The 26,438-nt window shown below is 44.8% G+C and overlaps 1 protein-coding gene across 1 annotated transcript in view; it reads right to left on the bottom strand.

The window, feature by feature from the left end:
• The window catches only part of CDCA7L (cell division cycle associated 7 like), a gene marked incomplete at its 3' end in the record, with an annotated part of 56,435 nt that extends 30,493 nt beyond the window's left edge, over window positions 1–25,942 (bottom strand). Inside the window, exon 1 of the mRNA XM_082257474.1 lies at window positions 25,830–25,942. Coding sequence (XP_082113600.1) covers window positions 25,830–25,853 — 24 coding nt within the window. The 5' untranslated portion in view covers window positions 25,854–25,942. The remainder of the gene's footprint in view (window positions 1–25,829) is intronic.
• Between the last annotated feature and the right edge of the window lie 496 nt (window positions 25,943–26,438).

Raw genomic sequence — 26,438 nt, 5'->3', positions numbered from 1 at the left:
ATCCAGCCTCACTGAGCTCGAGCTGTTTTGCAAGGAGGAATGGGCAAAAATTTCAGTCTCTCGATGTGCAAAACTGATAGACATACCCCAAGCGACTTACAGCTGTAATCGCAGCAAAAGGTGGCGCTACAAAGTATTAACTTAAGGGGGTCGAATAATTTTGCACGCCCAATTTTTCAGCTTTTTTATTTGTTAAAAAAGTTTGAAATATCCAATAAATTTTGTTCCACTTCATGATTGTGTCCCACTTGTTGATTCTTCACAAAAAAATTACAGTTTTATATCTTTATGTTTGAAGCCTGAAATGTGGCAAAAGGTCGAAAAACTCAAGGGGGACGAATACTTTTGCAATGCACTGTAATTATATATATATATATATATATATATTATCATCTATTAGATGTAAATCAATCATGCCACCCGCCAACCCGAAAGCATTAAACGCTTCACCTACAGCTGTATGCTCCTACTCCCCTTCTTGTCGTTGACCCAGAAGTGACATGCAACATCACATCCAGGTCCCCGTTAACAGTTTCCCCAGCCATCAAGGCCGGGAAAGAATGTATTGCAGTGCGATGTCCATTGCATTACATTACATTCAGTGGAGCACAGAGTAGACATGCAGGAAGTCACCAAAAAAATCATCACATATGCGACTTTTTGTCCCCCGTGTGATGGACAGTCACATTTTTTTTGTTTTTTATATAAAAAAAAAAAAAAAAAAAAAAAAAAAAAAAAAAGGGTACACCCAAGAGCGCGCGCACACACACATACACACACAATCTCATAAAAAGTGAGTACACCCCTCACATCTTTGTAAATATCTTATTATAGCTTTTCATGTGACAACACTGAAGAAATGACACTTTGCTACAATGTAAAGTAGTGAGTGTACAGCTTGTATAACAGTGTAAATTTGTGGTTCCCTAAAAAAAAAAAAAAAAAGCCATTAATCTCTAAATCGCTGGCAACAAGTGTGTATACCCCTAATTGTAAATGTCCATATTTTGTGTTGCCACCATTATTTTCCCGCACTGCCTTAACCCTCTTGGGCATGGAGTTCACCAGAGCTTCACAGGTTGCCACTGGAATCTTCTTCCACTCCTCCATGAAAGTGGGGGGTGTCATGGCGCTCTTCTAATATCCCAAGGTGGTACAAGGAATGTGGGTGGATGGGAGGGGGGGGGTTATGGGGCTGCGTGGGGGGTAACAAAGTTTGGTACTGTAGGGAAGCTATAGTCCGCGGCAGCCGGCTGAAGCGTGGAGAAGCCCTGAGAGATGCAAGAAAGGAGAGAGCGGCGCCAGCTTAGTATAGTACAAGTTTATTTAACACTGTTAAAATTGGTGACTCACTGTCCGAGGTTGGGTGAGACCGGTACACAAAGACTGTTAGGGTCATCCATCTTCCTCTTCCAGGATAGTGGTCATAGGAGAAGGTGGTGAGGTTCCAGAGGTATAGCCGAGCCGCTGTGGGGCTGCTAGTTGTCACTGGCCGCGGCGGAGCATGCACAACAGGGCTCCGGCTGCCGACTTCTGATCCCTGATGACATCACTTCCTGGCAGGAGAAAAATAGGGGTTGCACGCGTTCAGAGCATCCGTGCTCCTTCGTCAGGCGATGGGAGTGTCTCAGGTGGGGCAGGGAATTTATACCCTGTTGCCGGACTAATTGCAAAGACATCTGTCTGTGGGGGGGCGGAGCCAAAAGACTCTAAGAAAGTCATCTCAGTAAAAACACAATTGGGGATACATGTCTCTAGGAAATCCATAAAAGTACATAAAAATACATAAAAATACATGATGGTATTACATAAAAGAGGACTTATAAGAATAAATCCCATAAAAACAATACTGACATGGCCATGGGGAAAATAGATCGGTAATGTGTGTATACATCTACATGAAAAGACGGTATTGGAGGGAAAAAATGTAAAGATAAAAAAAAAAAAATAAATAAAATAAACATGAAAATAAAAATAAAAATAAAATAAAAATAAAAATAAAAATATAAAACTAAAACTAAAACTAAATATAAAACTAAAACTAAAAATAAATATAAAAATAAAAATAAAAATGAAAATGAGAATAGAATACACACATACATATATATATACACATAAAAAAAAAAATATATATATATATATGTCACTGATAGGGAATGATGTGTGAATGTATGAGGTGTCACAAGTATATGTGCAATATTTTAGAGTGTGATATTGATTTCTAATCCCTCGTTTAGGCCTCCTGGCGCTAGAGTGTCCAGGGTATAAATCCAGTAGTTTTCTCTGGTACACAGTCGCTTGAACCGTTCAGCAGGGGGAAAGTGTGCAGGGATGGCTTCCAATACCCACACTTTGAGTCCATCGGAGCACTTGGGATGATACTCAGTAAAGTGTCGGGGGACGCTATGTTTATCGGAACCTGTTTCAACAAGGTTCCGATGCTCTCCAAAGCGTTTGCGTAAGGTCCGTATTGTACGGCCTACATAAAGTAGGTTGCAGGGGCACACGAGGCAATAGATGACATATTCCGTCGAACAAGTGTAGAAGTCAGTGAGGTGATGGGTTTTTCCATTGTTTTTGAATTCCTTTAGACCGTGTCTCACATGTTTGCATGTTAAGCACCTGGTCTTACAACATTTGTACATTCCCTTGATTTGGAGAAAGGAGGTGAGTGATGAGTTAGTTTTTGGTCTAATGGAGCGGACCTGGCTTGGTGCTATTAGAGTTTTGAGGTTTTTTGCGCGCCTGTATGAAAAACGGGGGCGCTCGGTGAGGTCTGCACGTAGGTAAGTGTCTTCCTTTAGGATTGCCCAATGTTTATGGAAAATGCGTTCCATGTGCTTGAATTTACTGTGAAACTGGGTAGTGAATCGTGCAGAGGTGGGATGATTGTTTATTTTCCTTGTATACTCCGCTCTACTTTTCTTCCCTCCAAAAAGACTTTTCTCCATTTCCATCTTCTTGGCTCAGAAAACTTAAATTAAACACAAAATTTCTAGAAGATTCCCTCCTTCGAAACAAATTGCAGAAAATACGAAGGGATGTAGATGACTATGCTCAGAAAAAAGTTTTCAATTGGAAATCCACACAGTCCCCCCCTCTCACTACCGCCACAGGCCCAGTTCCTCTCATGGACTGTCGCCCTGTCAGCTGGCAATCCACACAATCTTCCCTCCCATCCACCACCGCTATAGGCCCAGTCCCCCTCATGGACTGTCGCCCTGTTCCCACACCCTCGCTACTTAAGAGGGTACGTGCATCATCCAAACAGACCAATTGTTCTTCCAGCAACCTACCACCACATGGAAAGGACCCCCCTAAACCCCTTATTCCGTCCCAACCTTGTTCTACACCATGCAGTCGTCAAGCAGAAGTCCCTCGCCAAAGGAGCAAAAAGGCTACCAGATCAAAAATAGATTCCAGCACACCCCATCCACTTGACAATACTGGGCAACAGCATATCATGCCCACAGCTCAACAACACCATACATCTGAACCCGGCCCACCCAACCAAACCAGCTCAGGAACAGAGGACACGCAATACCATGTATTAACCACTGACCCTCCTACCACAGGAGTGAACTCGGTTCCCCAATCACAGGAGCCCCCTAATGCTACACCCAACACACCCCCTATAAGCTTACCAGCTCCCTCTTCCCCCCAGTCTTTTTTAGTACAAACCCCCCTACCCTGCTCAAAAAGAAAATTCATCGCAGAGGTAGAAGAGGGGGAAAACGTAGACACGGACAGACCAGAAAAGTCACGCAGACTATGAAAATCTTCAACCTCTCCAACCACCCCCTCTCCACATCTGAAGAATCCCTCTTAGCCCGAGGACTCACTTTTGCGCCTACAGCTGCTCCCAATCCATTCACCCTTTTCCTAGATCTGAACAGATTCATACGGAACCTTACGGTGCAACGCTTCTTCCATATTCAAGCTAACAAAAACAAAAACAGTATAAAGGAATCACCAATACCCAATATAGATGATATTGACAGTTCTCCCACCACTGAACAGAACTATCATTTCAATACACAAGAACTACAGGCTCTAGAGAATTTAGAAGATCTATACACTTGCGATACTGATGATTACGTCTCCATTCTTTCCCAAAACCTACCTGGTTCCCCAGCCATACAGCATACTACGTTTCGGCCCAAATCAGTTTTTTACCCCACATTTGCTAAAGGTCCGTACATCCAAAGCTTCTACCAAGTGGTCCACGCTGATATACGCCGCATGTGCCAATCATCCCATGACCAAACACACCCTGCCTCCAATCTAACACCTATGGAAAAATCGGCTTTAAAGGAACTCATGAAAAACCCAAATATCATCATAAAATCAGCGGATAAAGGTGGTAGCCTGGTCGTTCAAAATAAAGCTGACTACATTAAAGAATCCATCAGGCTTCTGTCCGATAGCTCCACCTACTTAAAACTCACCAGTGACCCCTTGCCCGAATTCAAAGTGGAAGCTCATTCCCTTATTGAAAAAGCGGCAAAGGACAATGTCATCACCTCCACAGAAGTGTCATTTCTCAAACATGACTTTTACCATAGGCCATATTTTTATCATCTCCCCAAGATCCATAAAGATCCCCTTCATCCCCCGGGCAGACCCATCATTGCAGCCATGGAGAGTGTCTCCAGTTATTTTTCCATCTATATCGACCATTTCCTTCAACCGATAGTCCAACAACTTCCGTCATATGTCAAGGATGGCATCAATCTACTGGACCTATTATCCTCTTACCCATGGCAACCATCATATCTCTGGCTATCTTTGGACGTAGTCTCTCTCTATACATCTATACCACATCACATTGGACTTCAGGCCGTACGTTTCTTCTTGAATGATGAATCTGCACTCAATCCCCGGCAAACACACTTTCTCCTGGATCTCATAGAATATTGTCTCACCCACAATTACTTCGAGTTTAATGGCGAGTTCTACACCCAAATCAAAGGCACGGCCATGGGGGCCAATTTTGCCCCCAGTTACGCCAACTTAACTATGGGCTACTGGGAGCAGCAATACATTTGGCACAACAATCCCTTTGCTTCTCATCTCATCTTCTTTGGTCGATATATCGACGATATAGTTATCATCTGGGATGGCCCTGCCTCCCTCATACCACCATTTCTCGAACACTGCAATAACAACCAGATGGGGCTATCCTTCACATCAGTCTCAGATGCCGAAAAACTCACTTTCTTGGACCTCGAGTTATACCATCATGATAATACAATCAGTGCTCAGAATTACGTCAAACCCACCGCTGGAAATTCATACCTGCACTACAATAGCTGTCACCACCCCAGATGGATTCAGAACATACCAAAGAGCCAATATTGCCGCCTTAAACACAATTGCACTCAGTCCCAAACATATCTCCACCATGGAACACTACTCAAACAGAAATTTCTTGAAAAGGGTTATCCTGAAGAACTCATAACAAAAGCCTCTGACCACTACCTGCATGAAGATTTAAAGAAAAGTAGAGCGGAGTATACAAGGAAAATAAACAATCATCCCACCTCTGCACGATTCACTACCCAGTTTCACAGTAAATTCAAGCACATGGAACGCATTTTCCATAAACATTGGGCAATCCTAAAGGAAGACACTTACCTACGTGCAGACCTCACCGAGCGCCCCCGTTTTTCATACAGGCGCGCAAAAAACCTCAAAACTCTAATAGCACCAAGCCAGGTCCGCTCCATTAGACCAAAAACTAACTCATCACTCACCTCCTTTCTCCAAATCAAGGGAATGTACAAATGTTGTAAGACCAGGTGCTTAACATGCAAACATGTGAGACACGGTCTAAAGGAATTCAAAAACAATGGAAAAACCCATCACCTCACTGACTTCTACACTTGTTCGACGGAATATGTCATCTATTGCCTCGTGTGCCCCTGCAACCTACTTTATGTAGGCCGTACAATACGGACCTTACGCAAACGCTTTGGAGAGCATCGGAACCTTGTTGAAACAGGTTCCGATAAACATAGCGTCCCCCGACACTTTACTGAGTATCATCCCAAGTGCTCCGATGGACTCAAAGTGTGGGTATTGGAAGCCATCCCTGCACACTTTCCCCCTGCTGAACGGTTCAAGCGACTGTGTACCAGAGAAAACTACTGGATTTATACCCTGGACACTCTAGCGCCAGGAGGCCTAAACGAGGGATTAGAAATCAATATCACACTCTAAAATATTGCACATATACTTGTGACACCTCATACATTCACACATCATTCCCTATCAGTGACATATATATATATATATTTTTTTTTTTTTCCATCAATATATATATTTATATATATATATATATATATATATATATATATATATATATATATATATATATATATATATATATATATATATATATATATATTTTTTTTTTATGTGTGTATGTGTATATATATATATATGTATGTGTGTATTCTATTCTCATTTTCATTTTTATTTTTATATTTATTTTTAGTTTTAGTTTTATATTTATTTTTATTTTTATTTTATTTTTACTTTTATTTTCATGTTTATTTTTATTTTTATTTATATATTTTTATTTTTATGTTTATTTTTTTTTTATTTTTTTTTTTTTTATCTTTACATTTTTTCCCTCCAATACCGTCTTTTCATGTAGATGTATACACACATTACCGATCTATTTTCCCCATGGCCATGTCAGTATTGTTTTTATGGGATTTATTCTTATAAGTCCTCTTTTATGTAATACCATCATGTATTTTTATGTATTTTTATGTACTTTTATGGATTTCCTAGAGACATGTATCCCCAATTGTGTTTTTACTAAGATGACTTTCTTAGTCTTTTGGCTCCGCCCCCCCACAGACAGATGTCTTTGCAATTAGTCCGGCAACAGGGTATAAATTCCCTGCCCCACCTGAGACACTCCCATCGCCTGACGAAGGAGCACGGATGCTCTGAACGCGTGCAACCCCTATTTTTCTCCTGCCAGGAAGTGATGTCATCAGGGATCAGAAGTCGGCAGCCGGAGCCCTGTTGTGCATGCTCCGCCGCGGCCAGTGACAACTAGCAGCCCCACAGCGGCTCGGCTATACCTCTGGAACCTCACCACCTTCTCCTATGACCACTATCCTGGAAGAGGAAGATGGATGACCCTAACAGTCTTTGTGTACCGGTCTCACCCAACCTCGGACAGTGAGTCACCAATTTTAACAGTGTTAAATAAACTTGTACTATACTAAGCTGGCGCCGCTCTCTCCTTTCTTTCCACTCCTCCATGACGACATCACAGAGCTGACGGATTTTGTAGAGACCTTGCGCTCCCCCACCTTCCATTTGAGGATGCCCCACAGATGCTTAATAGGGATTCGGTCTGGAGACGCGCTTGGCCAGTCCATCACCTTTACCCTCAGCTTCTTTAGCAAGGCAGTGGTCGTCTTGGAGGTGTGTTTCGGGTTGTTATGGTGGAATACTGCCCTGCGGCCCAGTCTCCGAAGGGAGGGGGGGGATCATGCTCTGCTTCAGTATGTCACAGTACATGTTGGCATTCATGGTTCCCTCAATGAACTGTAGCTCCCCAGTGTCGGCAGCACTCATGCAGCCCCTGACCATGACACTCCCACCACCATGCTTGACTGTAGGCAAGACACACTTGTCTTTGTACTCCTCACCTGGTTGCCGCCACACACGCTTGACACCATCAGAACCAAATGAGTTTCTCTTGGTCTCATCAGACCACAGGACATGGTTCCAATAATCCATGTTCTTAGTCTGCTTGTTTTCAGGCTTTCTTGTGCATCATGTTTAGAAGAGGCTTCCTTCTGGGATGACAGCCATGCAGACCAATTTGATGCAGTGTATGGCGTATGATCTGAGCACTGACAGGCTGACCCCCCCACCCCTTCAATCTCTGCAGCAATGCTGGCTGCACTCATACATCTATTTCCAAAAGACAACCTCTGGATATGATTGGGGGTTTTATGTACGCTTCAGGCCTAAAATTATTATTTTTTTTTTAAATGTGTGCAAAACACGCAAAACCAGTTCTGGCTGTGAAAGGGTTAAGGTGGGGCTCCCCAACCCCCTGGGCCGCAGAGGCTGCACTGTCAGAGACATGATATCTCTCACTGCCCGCCCCCACTTGGAACCCACCACCTGCCTGCCTCTGTGCTCAATGGCTTAGTGCTGCAACCAACGCAGCGATGTTCCGCATCTGGTGGCAGGCGACGTGGCAAGAGGTGTGGCAAGCTGCATCTAAAGGCAGGTGACGTGGCAAGTGAGAAGCTGCATCTGGTGGCAGGTAAAACGCTCAGGGCTCCCACTGATTCTGCATTATGGCGAGTTGAACTATTTCATTTAGATTACAATGTAATAAAAATAATGCGCTCCAATTATCCTAACACCATATCAACCATGGTTCCATGATGATTGAAGCGTTAACACCAGCCATTGCCCGTGGAAAAAAAAAAAAACTCATAGCTTGCCCACCCCCCTGCAGCTTGGCAAAATTTTATTTCGTGAAGACGGTCCCCGGTGTCAAAAGGTTGAGGACTGCTGGGTTAAAGGATAAGTTCACCTTAGGGAACATGTTTTACCTGTAAGCTCTGTTTGTAAAAACAAAAGAAAAAAAAAAAAAAAAAAATGGACTCCTAGATTCAAAGCAAATTTGTCAAGCCCAGCCCTATTTTTCGGAATGCACTTAGTAAGATGAATTCTGTAAATCATTCTTACTCCTTTCACAGCTTTGCTGGATAAACCTACATGTGTCCCTCCGCCTTGAGAACACTCCACAACTATGATCTCCTATATTCTATCAGTTAGGCAGCTCAATGAAAGAATTTGTTTCCCCACCTGTAACAGCTTAAAATTGAAGCCCTACAACATCTAACATTTTAATGACTTAATGGAAGAATGTTTGTGAGGAGCTGCATGCAATTTTTTTTACAAAGAATAAAAAATTACTTTTTCAAGAAAAACTGCATTAGCTCTTTTGCCTTTGTGCCACTATGCAACGACCCTGCTGAGAATACTATGCACCAACTCATTTTTTACCGTTTCTTTTATTATTGCTACCTCTTCTCCCAAGAAGCCAGCATCAGGGGAGCACAATTATAGATTAGGAACAAAGATGAAACATACTTTGCACTATAAGAGCTGGAAACTGATGGGCTTTAATTAAGAAAAACTTGCTGCTTAATTTTTAAAGGCCATTTTCTCCCAATCACCTTTATGAAGAGTTTCCGGACTCCCCTTTATGATTTTCAAGAATCTCAAACTGTTCTTAAGTCCCATCAAAACTAAAATGTTCAATTTTTCAAAATACACGCATAAATAAAAAGGTGTATTTTTTTTATTTTAATGAAAATAAAAGTCTAAAACTTCTATACAAAACAAAAATTGACACATAAAAGTTGGGGGTGGTTGGAACAGCCTAATTTATTGAAGACAAAGAGGTCCCATAAGGCAATAGCATAAAGACTTCCCAGAAAACCGTGAAAAAAAATAAATAAATAAATAAATATTGAACTGAATAAGCCCCCATTCACACTGGGGCGACGCTACTTCGCACCGCGACCTCCGAGGTCGCGGTGCGAGCAGCGCGCCGCTACCTCGGAGCGGCCGCCACGGACTTCGTAACATTGAAGTCTATGGCGGTCGCCTCCTGGTCGCCCCAAAGAAGCTCCGGACCCTTTTTCTGAGTCGGAGCGACTTGTGTCGCTCCTATCAGAACGGGTCCGCAGCTTCCCTATGGGAGGCGACCTGCGGCGACCTGTGAGGCGACCAGGTCGCCTCACAGGTCGCCCCAGTGTGAACCGAGGCTAAAAGCATCAACCCAATCACAAAACGCAACATCACAATAAAGACATGGAGGCAGTCATTGCTGAACCATAAGCACTACAAATCCAAACTAGAACCTCACCACCTTGAGCGATTGCCAGGGAAAGACTACATTGGAAACCACCACGGGGGGGGGGGGGTTTCCCTCTGTCTGGATTTCACGGACAGGATCGGATCAGATAGCAGAGGGTGTCAGCAGACATGCCACCGCTGACATCCACTGCTCCATAAAGGGGGAATAGAGCGTCCGATCAGGTCTGCCTGAAAAACTGAATGGCGGACCTGATCAGAAAGCCCTGTGAAAGGGGCCATAGTATTCACAACACAAGGATAAACAGACTAATGCTGGCCATACACGTACAGAATTTCGGCCGTTTGCAGACTGAATGATTATCCTTTGGTCGAAAGCGAATTGGCCACTAACTTACAGAATAAACTCTTTTACATAATTGTTTTCATGATCATAATGATCGTTTGATAACATGCACAATATGAGTCAGAATATTATTTTCCTTTCAATTTTACCATACACATAAAAACTTTCGTAGAAACGATAAAAGTTTTCGCTATGGATCCATCGACATTAGCCGGGCACACAAACAAAATCGTCTGTAAACTTGTGTTCACTAACGGCCCGATTTTCAAACGATCTTTTCCTAAAACTACCATTTTCAGCCGAAATTCTGTGCGTGTATGGCCAGCATAAAGCTAGGTTCACACTCGTGAAAGTACAGCTAAAGGCTACAGTCTCAGTCTAAACAAGTACCAAATCCAGTTAATGTAACTATGTAATCCACTCGTCTGATAAAGTAAACAAAGAATCCTCCTCAATTTTATCTCACATCCTCCCCCCTCCCAGGCACTACGGCTCACAGTGAGATGCAACAGTGATGTTAATCCAGAAAGCAGTGGGCACGACTAGGTGTGGCCAGATGGCTATTGGCAAGCTAGACAATGATAGTCCCACCCACTGCAATACAAATGGGCACAGCCTACATGTTGAGTGTCAACTCTACTCTTTATTCTGGAGCAGTGCAGCATTGTTGCCAAATCATAACAGGAAGCGGCAATAGGTGGAATTTACTGGCAGGATCAACGGGTCTGTGCCTATTTAATGTTTGTTATTATGATTACCTCCTCATTACTTCTATATTTATTTTTTGTAGAAATGTGCAAGTAAACTTCTTGAACGTGTAAATCCTTATGGGTCCTGAAGAAGCAGGATATCCTCGAAACACGTAGACCTTCTTTTAAAGTATTACTAAACCCACAACAGTAAAATCTGTCTGTAGATGCAGAATATCATGCTTGTTATACTCACTGTAACTTAAGTGATTAATCCTCTGCATTGCGTAAAAAGGCTGTGTGATTCTGTATGAACAGATCCTCCCCCTCCTGCACGTTCCCTCTGGGCAAATCCAGATAAGCACAGTTAGTGTAGTTCAGCTGCACATGCTCAGTTTGGTCTCTATTGCTGGATAGGACACTTCCTGGCTTTAGCTGAGCTATTCAGGTCACATGGTATTAACATCACACATTTGGGCGTGCATACTGATCCTAAATGACAGCCCAGTCCCTCCCTCCATCTCCATGCCCGGTAACTAAATAAAGAACACATTGGGTGGCATGTCACATCTTGATTGATGGATGATCCACGTCCCATAAAAGCATGAGGACACAGGCTGTAGTGGATTTCAAGAGGTAGTGATTACATAAAGGAGATAACACCATTGTACTGTACACGTTTTTTCAGTGTTCCTTTTTGACTTCTCAACAGCATCAGTTATAGCCAGCAGATGTTCAAGAGGTTGTAAACCCATAGATTTTTTTTTTTTTTTTCGCAACCTGAAAGAGAAACACATGAAATACTTACCTTAGAACGAGCCCCCGCCGTGCCGCCCGCTTACCTGTATGACGGGCGACATGTCCAGTCGCCCGTCTTCCGGGATCGCGGTATCCGGCCATCTGATTGGCCGGAGCCGCGGTGACGTCACTCACGCGCGCGGGAGCCGACGGTCACCGCACGGGACTCTGACGGAACGGCACCAGCGGCCATTCCTTCAGAGCGCATGCGCCAGTGACGTCACTGGCTGCATGTAAGGTAAATATCTCCTAAACGGTGCAAGTTTAGGAGATATTGACAGTACCTATAGGTAAGCCTTATCATAGGCTTACCTATAGGTAAAAGTGTCAGAGGAGGGTTTACTTCCTCTTTAATATGAGATCATAGATATATTTCTAAACTTTTAAAAGTACATTTCCCAATTTCTAAATTCATAAATAATACAGATTATGCCAAAAGTGTGTTAAGTTTTCTTTTTTTCCAAATTTGTGATCCATTTGTCTCTTTCTCTGCGTCCTGGTTCACATATGTGCGATGACAAACATTGTATGCGATTCGGAGCGTACTGCTATGAAAATCACATGCGATGTCTGTGCGATGCAAATTCAGCCATACAGATTGTATGGCTGAATTCGCAACACATTCGGACACAACTCGCACAGGACCCCTTTTTAGGTCCGCACCAGAATCGGATCGCATGGGTGTTCACATCTAAGTGATCCGATTCATGTCCGAAACTGACAGTTCGCACTGCGATATGTGAACTGATCTGGGGGTGTCGTTAACTTTGTTTTGACACTCCTCCAGGGATTCGCATATGGCAGTGTGCACTGCCTGCGAGTTGAACGCAATGCCAGAACCTGCAGTGGATACGTGGATCCGCAAGGTCCCCGCATCGCATATATGTAACCGGCACTGCCTTTCCCCCCCCCCCCGCTCTCTCCCTTGTCATGCTCATCCCACCTGGCAACTAACACCCCACCCCCTAAGAAAAACAAAAAAATAATTGTGCACTACCCTTAAATAATCGACAATAAAAAATTATAAATATGAAGCTGATGATACCACTCAAATGTGTTCCCACATCTATAGAATGAACAAATAAAATATACCATAGCGCTGCTAGAAATGGTGATAATACAAACAGTAAAAAACACATCATAAAAGTATAATAATATAAAAAGTTGCAATTCAACTGTAAACACCTATAAAGTGCAATAGTGCAGAGACCTCGTCTCTGAGTAAATAAAATACAAGCGAAGCAATAAATCCTGGAAAGCGGACAAAAAAAATAATGAAGCACTCCAAAGTGTAACTCTGCTATACAAAAGTCCAAAGAAATTTCTATCAATGGTGAAATAGTGAAAACATTCCGTGTGTCCACTCTTTAAATTCCGTGCGGCAATCACCAGGTGAAGTGTCTGCTCACCGCCACGATTACCCAATAGGTGTCTCAGGCATTAATAAGTACATAAAGCCGTCTGGTCTCCAGATTAATAGAGGTTACTCCAATAGAGCGTCTAATAGAGCGTACGTAGAGATAAAAAAGGAAATTTTTGGCGTTTCTGAAGACAGACACCTTTATATAGAGCCCCCACCTACACCGCTCAGTTTCTTTTTTCCTCCAGTAGAAGCCATGGCTCAAGGTGGTGAGGTACCAAGCAGTGGGCAGGTTTGATGTTACTTGTGATCATCTTGGATTTGTGAATGTTAAAGCTGCTTTTTAATTTAATAAATGTGAGTTTAATGGTTGAAGCCGGGATTTGTCTTATTGCTACATGAACTTGTGGGTACTGCACTATTAGAGTTTTTTCCTTTTTTATCTCTACATACACTCAATTGGAGTAACATCTATTAATCTGGAGTGGCTTAAGCCTCGTACACACGCAACGACTGTTGGCCGTGAATTTTTGGCCAACGTCCGATCGGCCGATTGTTAATATGATGCTTCCGACAACCGACTCCGACTTTTCGGCCGAAAAAAATCTGGTGTGCATGCTATAAAATTTTTGTTGGCTGTCAACAGAACGGCCGATTGTTCGTCAGTCAGTACAGATTTCGGCCGACCAAAATCGGATGAGCAAGACTGGGCATGCTCAGAGAAGAAAAAACACACGGAAAGTAAACCAGCACATGACATCACTTCTGAAGTTGGTTGTTGTTGGCCGAAAAAATTTGTGTGCAGTCTAGAGCACTTTTCAACCAGCACAACAACAGTGGACAAAAGACGGCCGATCGGTCGGCCAACAATCGGTGTGTGTGTGTACGAGGCTATAGAGACCAGACGACTTTATGTACCTTAACCACTTGCCGACTGCCGCCCGACTATTTACAGCGGCGGTCAGCCCCTCCCAGACAAAGTGACGTACCGGTACGTCACTAGCCTGGGAGCCAATAGGGGGCGAGCGCACGCCGCTGAAGGCGCGCTCCCGCTCGTACCCTAAGAAGCCCGCGCGTGTGACCGGCGGACCCGATGTCCGCCGGTCACTCGCGATCGTCGGGTGGAGAGGGAGAAAGGCAGGCGGCTGATGTAAACAAAGCCGCCTGTCATTCTTCCCTGTGTAAAAGCACAGGTCATACGGTCCTGCTATGTAGGACCGTTGATCTCTGCTGTTACACCACTAGCCACATCCAATCACACGCCCCTAGGGACACACTTAACCCCTCCACCTCCAATAAAAAAGTTAACCCCTTCCCTGCCAGTGTCATTTTTACAGTAACAGTGTATATGTATAGCACTGATTACTGTAGTAATGTCACCCTGTACCCCCAAAAGTGTCAAAAATGTCAGTCAGGGGTCCGATCTGTCCGCCGCAATGTCGCAGTCCCACAAAAAAAAAAAAAAAAAAAAAAAAAAAAACGCAGATCGCCGCCATTACTCGTTGAAAGAAAAAAAAAAAAAAAAAAAAAACAATAAAAATGACAAAAATCTTTCCCTTAGTTAGTAAACGCAATAACGTTTGCGCAAAACAATCAAAATACGCTTTTTGCGATTTTTTTTACCAAACATATGTAGCAGAAAACAAATTGGCCTAAAATGTTAAAAAATTTTGATTTTTACATTTTTTTGGGGGGAATTTCATAAAAAAAAAAAAAAAAAAAAAAAAAAATCGCACAGGTGATGAAATACCAAATGAAAGCTCTGTTTGTGGGGAAAAAAAGGACGTCAATTTCATTTGGGTACAGCATCGCACAACCGCGCAATTGTCCGTTAAAGTCACACAGTGCCGAATCGCAAAATAGGCCCTGGTCAGGAAGGGGGTAATTGGTTAATGCCTGAGACCCCTAGTGGGTTAATCGTGGAGGTGTGCAGACACTTCACCTGGTGATTGCAGCACAGAATTTAAAGCGGTTGTAAACTCAAAAAAAAAAAAAAAAAAAAAAAATTAAAAAAAAAAAACCTGCAAGACAAAGGCATAATGAGCTAGTATGCAACGCATACTAGCCCATTATGTGTAACTTACCTGAAAACGAAGCCCCGACACGGACCCCCGGACATCGCTGCGGGCGCTGCCATGGTCCCTCGTCGTCTCTTCCGGGTTCGGCATGCGCGCGGGAGTGATTTTTCCGGCAAGCTCCCGGCAACTTAATTGAAGGTCCCCCGGACCTTCAGAGCGCATGCGCCGCTCGCACGAGCGGCTGCATGCACTGTAAATATCTCCTAAACCGTGCCGGTTTAGGAGATATTATTTGTACCTACAGGTAAGCCTTATTATAGGCTTACCTGTAGGTAAAAGTGTCAAAAAACGGGATACTACCGCTTTAAAGAGTGGACACACACGGAATGTTTTCACTATTGCACCATTGATAGAAATTTCTTTGGAATTTTGTAAAGCACAGTTACACTTTGGAGTGCTTCTTTATTTTTGTGTCAGCACTCCAGGATTTATTGCTTCACTTGCACTTTATTCTGAGACGAGGTCTCTGCACTATTGTAGCACTTTATAGGTGTTTAACGATTGAATTGCACCTTTTATATTATTATACTTTTATTTTTATATTATATGTTTTTACTGTTTGCATTATCACCATCTCTAGCAGCGCCATCACAAATTTTATTTGTCAACAACCACCCCGTCATCCGCATCACACCTAGCAACGAACTGCAACCTTGCCAACACCCCACCCAGTCATCTCATCACACCTGGCAACCCACTGATACCCTACTAACACTCCACCCACTGCCACCCTCATCACACCTGACAACCCACTGATACCTTGCTAACACCCCCCCCCCCCCCATCACACCTGGTAACCCACTGCAACCTTGCCAACACCCCAGCCCCTGCAATACCCATCTTCATCACACCTGGCAACCCGCCGATACCTTACTAATACTCCACCCCCTGCCACCCTCATCCCCATCACACCTGGCAACCCACTGATACCCTACTAACACTCCACCCCCTGCCCCCCTCATCACACCTGGCAATCCACTGATACCTTGCTAACACTCCACCCCCTGCCACCCTCATCCCCATCACACCTGGCATTCCACTGATACTCTACTAACACTCCACCCCCTGCCCCCCTCATCACACCTGGCAATCCACTGATACCTTGCTAACACTGCACCCCCTGCCACCCTCATCCCCATCACACCTGGCAACCCACTGATACCCTACTAACATCCCAACCACATCACACCTAAAAACCATCTGATGCCTTACTAACACCCCCCCCCCCCCCGTCATCCTCCATTTTATCACACCCACTGATACCTTGCTAACACCCCACCCCCTGCCATCCTCATCACACCTGGCAATCCACTGATACCCTACTAACGCTCCACCCCCTGCCACCCTCATCACACCTGGCAATCCACTGATACCCTACTAACGCTCCACCCCCTGCCACCCTCATCACACCTGGCAACCCATTGATACCTTCCTAATACACTACCCCGTCATCCTGATCCCCCCTATACCCACTGCTAGCTGCAAACACCTGCTTTAAGAAAGCAGCTTATTCCAATGTTGAGAGGACAAGGGCTTCTTCCCCACAGATGTGCGGTGGTTGGTAACGTGGTCTGGACAGGGGCATACTGAAATTTGGAACACTATGATAACAATAAAGATGCCACCCCAGGTGAATGATTAAGTGTTACTAAACCCAGTAAAATCAGTCTGTATATGCAGTAAAATATGCTTGTTATACCCCTTAGTGTGGATCCTAAGGGGTTAATGCTCCGCATTGTGTAAAAAAGGCTGTGTGACCCTGTCTTCTCTGATCATCTCCTTCCACAGAATCCAAAAAATAACCTAATATTTACAGTCTATAGAGTCAGGCTGCTCAGTTTGGTGTGCATTATGTTTATTTTTTTCTTGGGAAGGTACATGTGATCAGCACAGGGCCAATCGGCACTGTCCAGACAGAAAATTAAGGGTCTTGTGAAGCCTGATAGGACAATCGTGAGAGAAATGAAAAATCCTCCTACAATCTATCAGCACTCACTGATACAAGTCACAAGATTACTCTAATTGCTATATACAGCTAATGTGGGGGGGGGGGGTAGGTATTTAGCAGTTTATATTTATTAAACTAATTGCTTTTTCATGTTCTGTGTACTGTGGGAGACCAGTTATAGCAAATACAGTTTATGGTTTTAGTAACACTAAGGATACACATTGCTGTTATGTGATGTACCAGTTTTACACATTTTTTCAATTACAATGATGAGTGTAACATTTTTGTATTGTATTGAATAAAATTGAAAATGTTTACAGTATACACCGATCAGCCATACATAGTGACCACCCACCTAATTTGGAGTATGGCCCCTTTTTGCTAAAACAGCCCAGACCCACTGAGGCACGGACACCAAAGTAACATCCATATGAATGGCAGGACCCAAGGTTTCCCCTGCAGAACATTGCCAAAAGCATCACACTGCCTCTGACGATTTGCCCTCTTACACCGCATCCTGATGCCATCTCTTCCCCAGGTAAGTGACACACACGCACCTGGCCATCCACATGATTTAAAAGAAAACGTAAATTATCAGACAGGCCACCTTCATCCATTTCTCCGTTGTCCAGTTCTGATGTTCATGTAACCATTGTAGAAGCTTTTGGCTGTGGACATGGGTCGCCATGGGCTTCACAGCCCCATACACAACAAACTGCGATACACATTTTTTTCTGCTTTCACCACTTCAAATTCATGGACAACAACATGTTCACTTGCTGCCTAATATATCCCACCAGTTTTCAAATGCCATTGTAAAGAGATATTCCCTTTACCGGTCAGTGGTCATAATGTTATGGCTAATTGGTGTACTGTAGATTACTTGCCTGGTAAGATATATGGTGACAATCAGTGGTGTATTTGAAGTCCCAATCTATATTCCTTTTGCTATACAAGTCGGGATGTTAACCTGAGTCACCTTAGTCATTACTTTTATTCACACATACCCCATCCAACAATTACTTTTATTCACACATACCCCATCCAACAATTACTCTTTTCTAAAATACTATTCAACATGCAAACACTGTATTCAGCAATGTTTCCCACCAGTAGTAAAACACAAACGTCCATGTACACGCAGGGTGCTGGGGATAAAGCCTACTAAAGAGACTATCATTTTTATGTATCATCTATATCTGAATCACCTACTTGATCCCGCCAGTCACCTTTCTTCCTTGTTCGAAACTGACCACACAAAGCACATAAGTTGATCCGTTAGGTGGTCCGTTTTCATCCTTTGCCATTCAGAGGTACAGGACACACCTCAGACACACAGCATGCTTGGCTAGCTTGTTTAGCTACCAGGTCACTCAAACCAATCACAGCCTTCCTCTGGTGCACAACCCCTTTCCAATCACAACCTCATCTTAATACACCCCTGCTCAAGCACAGCCTACATCCTGCCTTAGGCTGAACAGACGATGGAACATTGGCACATTGTGTGTTTGTAGTGTCCTGTAACTATCAGGAAGAAGAGATGCATCGTTACTAGAGCTGCACGATTCTGGATAAAATGAGCATCACAATTTTTTTTGCTCTGAATAAAGATCGCAATTTACTTACGATTCTTGGCGTAACATCTTTTACATTATACAAAAAAATAAATAATTGGGCTAACTTTGCTGTTTAGTTTTTAAAATTCATTAAAGTGTATTTTTCCCAAAAAAAACGCGTTTGAAAGACTTCGTCGCCAAAAACAGTGCGACATAAAAGATTGCAGTGATCGTCATTTTATCCTCTACGGTCTCTGCTAAAAAATTGGGGGTTCTAAGTAATTTTCTAGCAAAAATGCTGATTATAACTTGTAAGCAACAAGTGTCGGAAAAAGGCTTGGTCTTTAAGGCCCCGTTCACATAGGGCCAACATTTGAAGTCTATGGCGGTCGCCTCCGGGTCGCCCCAAAGAAGCTCCGGACCCTTTTTCTAAGTCGAAGCGACTTGTGTCGCTCCTATTAGAACGGGTCCGCAGCTTCCCTATGGTAGGCGACCTGCGGCGACCTGTGAGGCGACCAGGTCGTCTCACAGGTCGCCTTAGTGTGAACGGGGACTAAGAGGTTAAACTGCTCTCCCTTACAGTGGAAGTTCATTCCTTTGCTCTAAAAAATACATTGTAAAGCATTTTGTTTATACTTATCTAGCAGCTTTAACAATCTTGATAAACATTTGCCAGAGGTTTTTTTTTTGACAGCTGTGAGCAGACAGCTTGACACGGTAGAAGAAACATCCGCTCCCCCTCAAGCTTATAACCACCGCAGGGAGCCCAAAAGACATCCCTGCCCCAGTCACTAATCCCCAGGGGGCCGGGAACTTGCTCAAAGACCCCCGGTGCGATCCAGACAGCCCGGTCAGCAAAAACAGCACCCATCCCCTCTTACTGGAGCAAGTGGCAAAGCCAGCTCCCACCTAACCCCCGGAGAGGTGGGGATGTGGGGGTGGGAAGGGGCCAAAGGACCACTGTAACTGTAAGAGGGGCTGGGGGAATGAAGGGAACCCGGGGGCCCAACCATCCCAAGGAGGGGCCCATGTCCATCCCGAGACTGCCAGAGGATTGGGGAGACAGTATTACACACCATACCACGGTACCAGGTGGGCGCCACTCCGAACAGTCCACCTCCCACCCAGGGTGGGGGGGGTGCTGCCAGCCACGGGGTACACTGCGACTAAGGGTGTTCCAGGTCGATTGCGTCCCAGCGAGACTTATCCATTCACAGTCTCGTCCCCTCCAGCAGGGCACTGTCTTTGCGAGGCCTAGTTCTGGACTATGTACTAGAACGTGCTCACGCTCACTGGCCTGGCTGGGAGACCCTAAGGACCTAGATTATCCAGTGCAAAACCACAGTCGGCTATTAACTGTAGTTCCTCTGGATCTTGGTCCTTCAGGAACTAACTTGTGAAAATAAAAAATACAAACACTTACATTTCCCTATTAAAAGCTAAGACCGAAGTCCCAGCAGGGAGCTAGGTCCTATTCCTAAAACAAGGCATAAACAAACTGATTGCTGATAGCAGGGTGTGTGGGGTTATGACTGCAGGGACAGTCCCATAGGCTTGGTTAAGCTCTTTTCCTGCCTAGTGCCTGAGCAGAACCCATTGGTCTAAAGATGATAGAGCTGAGTCTGTCGATGAACGATAGCGAAATCAATTATGGTGCCTACATAGTTATAACTATTAGAAAGTGTCTATAACATTGTATGTTCACAACTACTTGAACTTTATCCGAGCACCACAAACTGAAAACACTTTTTACTTCATTTTGAATGATTAAAGTAAACTCATCCATGCTATGTGTGGCTATGAAACAAAGAAGTGAAGGGAAATCTCTGCAAGGGAACACAGATGGAAAATTAAAAAAACTGGACAGGGGTTAGAACCCGCTCTTGCTCTTTCAAAAATGAAAGAAAAAAGTTTTGCCTTCAGCTCCACATTGAATTCCTGCTCATGTGACAAATAATGCACTAATTAAAACGTGGATTTTGTGCCTCACCATTTACTATGATGTAATAATTATTTGTCTTAAAGCATGCAAAAGATGCAGCAAGCAGGAGCTTTCAGAACCACACTGCGCTTTTCCATACGGCTGCACATGGAGGTGACCGGCTTCACAGGTTAGAATGAAAACTTTTTTCTCTGCACTTCTGGGGTGATGACAGCCTGTGTTGCCACAACCTAATGGTGTGAAGGGGCCTTCCTAACCATTGATTTGTACAGCGTCTGATCGCACACACAACATGTAGCTCTGATGGTAAGAATTCACCAATCCTCCACGGTGGCCACCTTTATTAACCACTTAAGCCCCGGAAGATTTTACCCCCTTCCTGACCAGGGGGTATTTTGCGATTCGGCACTGCGTGAATTAGGGATGCACCGAAATGAAATTCTTGGCCGAAGCCGAATAATAATAAAATGTTTGGCCGAAGGTGTTTGCATTTTTTCCATTTATTTTGCCAATTTTTTGTCCTCTCGTGTCTCTCTCTCTCTCTTGTCCTCTCACTCTCTCTTGTCCTCTCATGTCTCTCTCTCTCCCTAAATGTTACTGTAGGGAATGGGATTCAGTGCACACTGCAGCCTTGTACCATAGGGTTAATGTTAGTGACACTGTAGGGATTGGGAAGGATGCTGGGAATGGAAATCAGGAAGCATGCAGGCAGCCTTGTAAATTTTAATTGCAGATACAGGGCACTGGGCAGGTCAGGGTTAATGTGGTAACATCAATTACTCAGTGACAGTCAGTCAGTGTCAGTGTGGACTCGATCAGATTATACAGTGACAGACAGTCTCTCATAGTGGTGGTAGTAGGAGGCTGGAGGTGGACTAGTAGGAGCCTGGAAAGGAGCACAGCCGCATACATACATTACTCACTCGTGCACTGCAGCCCGCCCCACACATTCAGTGAGTCTTACTCTCCTCCCTAGTTTTTTCAATGGCACATTCAGGAAGCCAATCACGCCGTGAGTAGCGGCACAGCGGAACCAATCAGGTGTGCAGGCACGCGTGATTGGTTCGCTGTGCAGCTAATCACGGCGTGATTGGCTTCCTGAATGTGCCATTGAAAAAACTAGGGAGGAGAGTAAAGCCCCGTACACACGCACAGATCGTCGTCATACAAACGTCGGCGGACGAAAGACCTGCCGATTGTACGCGTGTTAGTATGGTGCCTCCGACAGCTGTCTGCACACAATCCGCGGACAAGAGTCTTTCTTGCAAACATGAAAATTTTTGTCTGCGGACACCAGAACGGACGATTGTTCGCCTGTCAGTACAGAAATCAGCCGACAGACCGCAGATTTGCAAGACTGGGCATGCTCAGAAAATAAAAAACACAGGGAAAGTTAACCATTACATGACATCACTTCTGCAGTCAGCTGAAGTCTGCGGACAAAATTCTTGTGCTGTCTTTGCACTTTTCAACAGACACCGACATCCCGGGGAGAAAAGACGAACATTTGTATGACGACGATCTGTGCGTGTGTACGGGGCTTAAGACTCACTGAATGTGTGGGGCGGGCTGCAGTGCACGAGTGAGTAATGTAATGTATGCTCACCGCTGAAGTGTCCCAGCTTCACGGAAGTCTGAGAGTCCTCCTCCGAGTCCCTTCCCCCTGTAAATATCGTGACCTCGGCGATATGAATATCGCCTACGGCCACAGAATGATAGTCGATATCATATCGACTATCGTTCAGCCCTATTATTCGGCACAAAATTATTCGGCCTTTTGACTTATTCGGCGAACACCGAAAGTGCTATTTTTTCTATTTTCGAACATTCGGTGCATCCCTAGCGTGAATTTAACGGACGATTGCACGGTCGTGCGACGCTGTACCTAAACAAATTTGATGTCCTTTTTTTCCCACAAACAGAGCTTTCTTTTGGTGGTATTTGATCACCTGTGCGATTTTTTTGATCATGCGCTATAAACAAAAAAAGAGCGTAAATTTTGCAAAAATCATAATATTTTTCACATTTTTTTATATGAAAATTCCCCCCCCCCCCCGAAAAAATGGAAAAAAAATCAAAATTTTTTAACATTTTCGGCCAATTTGTTTTATGCTAAATACGTTTGGTAAAAAAAAAAAAATCGCAAAAAGCGTATTTTGATTGGTATGCGCAAAAGTTATCGCGTTTACTAACAAAGGGAAAGATTTTTGTCATTTTTGTTGTTTTTTTTTTTAACGCGTAATTTTTTTTTGCGGTACTGCGACATTGCGGCGGACAGATCGGACCCTTGACTGACATTTTTGGGGTTACCAGTGACATTTCTACAGTAATCAGTGCTATACATATGCACTGTTACTGTAAAAATACACTGGTAGTGAAGGGGTTAACTTTATTTGAGAGGGAGGGGCTGTGTGTATCCCTAGGGGCGTGATTCTTACTGTGATTGGCTGTGGCTTGAAGTGTAGGAACAATGATCAACGGTCCTACATAGTAGAACCGTGTGATCATTCTTTCTACACAGGGGAGAATGACAGGCGGCTTGTTTACACTAGCCGCCTGCCTTTCTCCCTCTCCCCCGACGATCGCCGAGTGACCGGCAGACATCGGGTCCGCCAGTCACACGCGGGGGGGCCCGGGAGTGGGAGTGCACTCGCTACCCAGAGCCTCACAGGCTAGTGACGTACCGGTACGTCACTTTGCCTGTGAGGGGCTGACCGCCGCAGTATATCTACTTGCGGCGGTCGGCAAGTGGTTAAAGCGGAGTTCCACCCAAAAGTGGAACTTCCGCTCATCTGCTTCCCCCCCCCCCCCCCCCCCCGGTGCCACATTTGGCACCTTTCAAGGGGGAGGAGGGAAACGGGTACCTGTCTTTGACAGGTATCCTTCCCCACTTCTGGGAGACCGCGCCGCTGTTTCCCCTACAGTAAATGGCGGCGGCAGCACCCGGCAGCCGATCTGAAAATCGGCTTGAGTGCTGACATCGGGGGCTCCCTGGACAGGTAAGTGTCTATATATTAAAAGTCAGCAGCTACAGTATAGTATTTGTAGCTGCTGACTTCTACATTTCTTTTCCCCCAGCTGGAACACCACTTTAACATAGCCTGCGCCTAGGTTGTCCTGTGTGTGGGCCTGGAATGTGCGCATAGTTGCGGGTGTTCCCAACCCGCAGGCAAAACGTCCTGCTCTTTGACAAACACGTAGGGAGTACTATTAATGGCCCCTCCAAACACAGGAAAAAAAAAAAAAAAAAAGTGTGTTTTTGCATGTGTGAAATCACATAGTGTCACAAAAAGTCAGGGACTTCTTTCCCTGCATTTCTCACAGGTACAGCAGCCCATTCAAATGATTGGGCTGCTGTACCCTGGTAAACGCACAACCCACACGGTAACCTACTCTAAGGCTCCTTTCACACACGTTGGACGGAGTCCGTTTTTCTCAGCGGGGGATCGAGCCGCCGATCCCCCGCTGAGCAGCAGGAGGACAGCTGTGTCTCCGCGCTGTGTGCGGAGACACAGCTGACAGTTCCCCATGCATCTCTATGGGGGAAATCGGATGTCAACGGACCGTCAGTCTGCTCTCACCCGATCCCATCCAATCCGCTGGACGGATGGAAAATAGGGTTTCCATCCGTCCAGATTTGACGGATCGGATGTCAGCGGACATGTCTCCGCTGACATCCGATGCCCCATAGGAATGCATGGGGGGACTGTTCAGATCCGCCAAAAAAAAACGGACAGGCGGATCTGAGCGGTCTGCCTGTGTGAAAGGGGCCTAAGGCTCAGTTCACACCTATGCAGCTTGCTTTTTATCCACTTCTGCAGTGCTTATTGCTTGTGCAATTTTACCACAATCCCCCCCAATTTGTTGTTGGGCAAAATAAATAAATAAAATTGCAGGAAAAAAGCACGCTAAATTGTTTTCTGCAGCTTCTCTATTGTAGCTTCTCTACTAAACCAAAAAATAAAAAAAGCACCTTTTTTTGTTTACAAAAGTCCCTGACCCTTTCCAAAAATGTAGCGGCTGAAAAAAAAAGTGTAGCTGTGAACTTGTCCCATAGGACACCATGTTAGGTGAACTGTAGTGCGTTTCTGCAAAAAGAAAAAAAAACGAAAAAAAAACACGGAGGTGTGAACCAAGCCTAAGGGCCGCTTCACACCAGAATCGCAGAGGAACGCGGTGCGGGTTCCTATGCAGTGCGCTTTTTAGCCCACTCCTTTGATTGGGCCGGAGCACAAAAAAGCAGGGCATGCACTACTTGTGAAAAACATGCCGCACCAAATTGCATGGTCCTGCTGGTACCATGCGACCTGGTGTCTGCAAACACACTGCATTTGGGGGTGCCATTATTGTTTTGGAACCCATAGTAGATCACAAAAGCAGTGCATTTTGAATGTGGTTGGGAAATCATTCACGGAACGCACTTTTCCGGCACCATTCTTGTGTGAACCGGCTGTAAATCTGACTTTGTTGTCACTTATTTGGGTGAAATTCTTCACGAGGGCCTGTTCACACCAGAAGGTGGTTCGGAAATCATGCACGGGACGCACCTTTCCGGCACTGCGGTGTGAATCCGACTTTGTCATTTTTATTTGGGTGAAATTCTTCAGGAGGGCCAGAGCACACCAGAATGTGGTGCAGGAAACGCACCTTCCCTGGTTCAAAACAAACTGCCTTTGCGATCTATTGCGGATGCCAATACGTTGTCAGCGGCACCCCAAACGCAGCGGGTTTGCAGGCACCGGATCGGTTGGTACCGTACGATTTGCTGCAGCGCATGCACCACTTTTTGTGCGATCCACTGCGATTTTAGCTTATTCAAATGAATAGAATGCTGGAAAACGCACGCCACATAATTGCGTGATTCTGGGGGGGCTGCACTGTTACCCATAGCAACCAACTGCTGGCTTTCACAGTAAGCATTTGGAATCTGGTTACCATGGACAACACATCTCTCCGCACAGCAAGTTTTACTTATCAGAGTTTCACTCAGAATAACAAACACCTTATCACATGAGAATGGCGGCTATGACTGGATTAGCGGTTGGTTTGGTGATAAATTGATGCCCTCAGGTTAGTAATTTCCCACTATAGAGCACTGAGGGTGTGTGGGCGCCTCCTGCACACAGCACGCTTCCCCTTCAGTGGCGCCAAATCCAGCTGGCAGAGGTTGAGCGCCCACGTGGAGCGAGCAGAGCGCCGCGTGTAGTGCGGGTGTGTGTGTTGCTGGCGGTTTGCTCACCTTCCCGGCGGCCGCAGTTTCCATGGTGACCGGTCTCCGGCTGTATGACAACGTATAGGAGAATTGCGGGTCTCAGGACTCACAAACTCTACACAGCCGCCTCCAAATCTCGGGGAAGGAGATTGCGGGAAGGAGGAGCTCACCCATTGGCCGTCCCTATAGTGTACGCCGACACCACACCCACCGCCTGCTGCTCACTGAGGGGCCAGAGCAGCTCTCCACAGTCCCCAGGGCAGGGAACGCTTCATTCAGCCCCCTGAGTCTCATCTCTGAGGGTTAGGTGGAATCACTAGTTCTCCAATTCTGCCCAAGTCTTGCATTTCTCTACTACATGTAAAAATCATCATTTTGTTTGCTAGAAAGTTACTCAGAACCAGTGGCGGCGCAAACAGAAAAATGTAATAGGCATTGCTTTGCGGCAAAAAACGCTGTAAAAAATTGCGTGACTTTGAGGTCGCAAAAGTGTGAAAAGGGCATCAGTAATTAAGGTATAGTGTGCCCCTTTCAATACAGAGAAACCAGCGTGCCCCCTTTCAATGCAGAGAGACCAGCGTTCCCCCTTTCAATGCACATTGACCAGTGTGCCCCCTTCAAAACAGTGACCAACGT

This window comes from Pelophylax lessonae, assembly GCF_965119305.1.
Source record: "Pelophylax lessonae genome assembly, chromosome: 5".
In the NCBI taxonomy this organism is placed as follows: domain Eukaryota; kingdom Metazoa; phylum Chordata; class Amphibia; order Anura; family Ranidae; genus Pelophylax; species Pelophylax lessonae.
The sequence above is the reverse complement of the archived record's forward strand: the minus strand, read 5'-3'. Positions and strand labels throughout refer to the sequence as shown.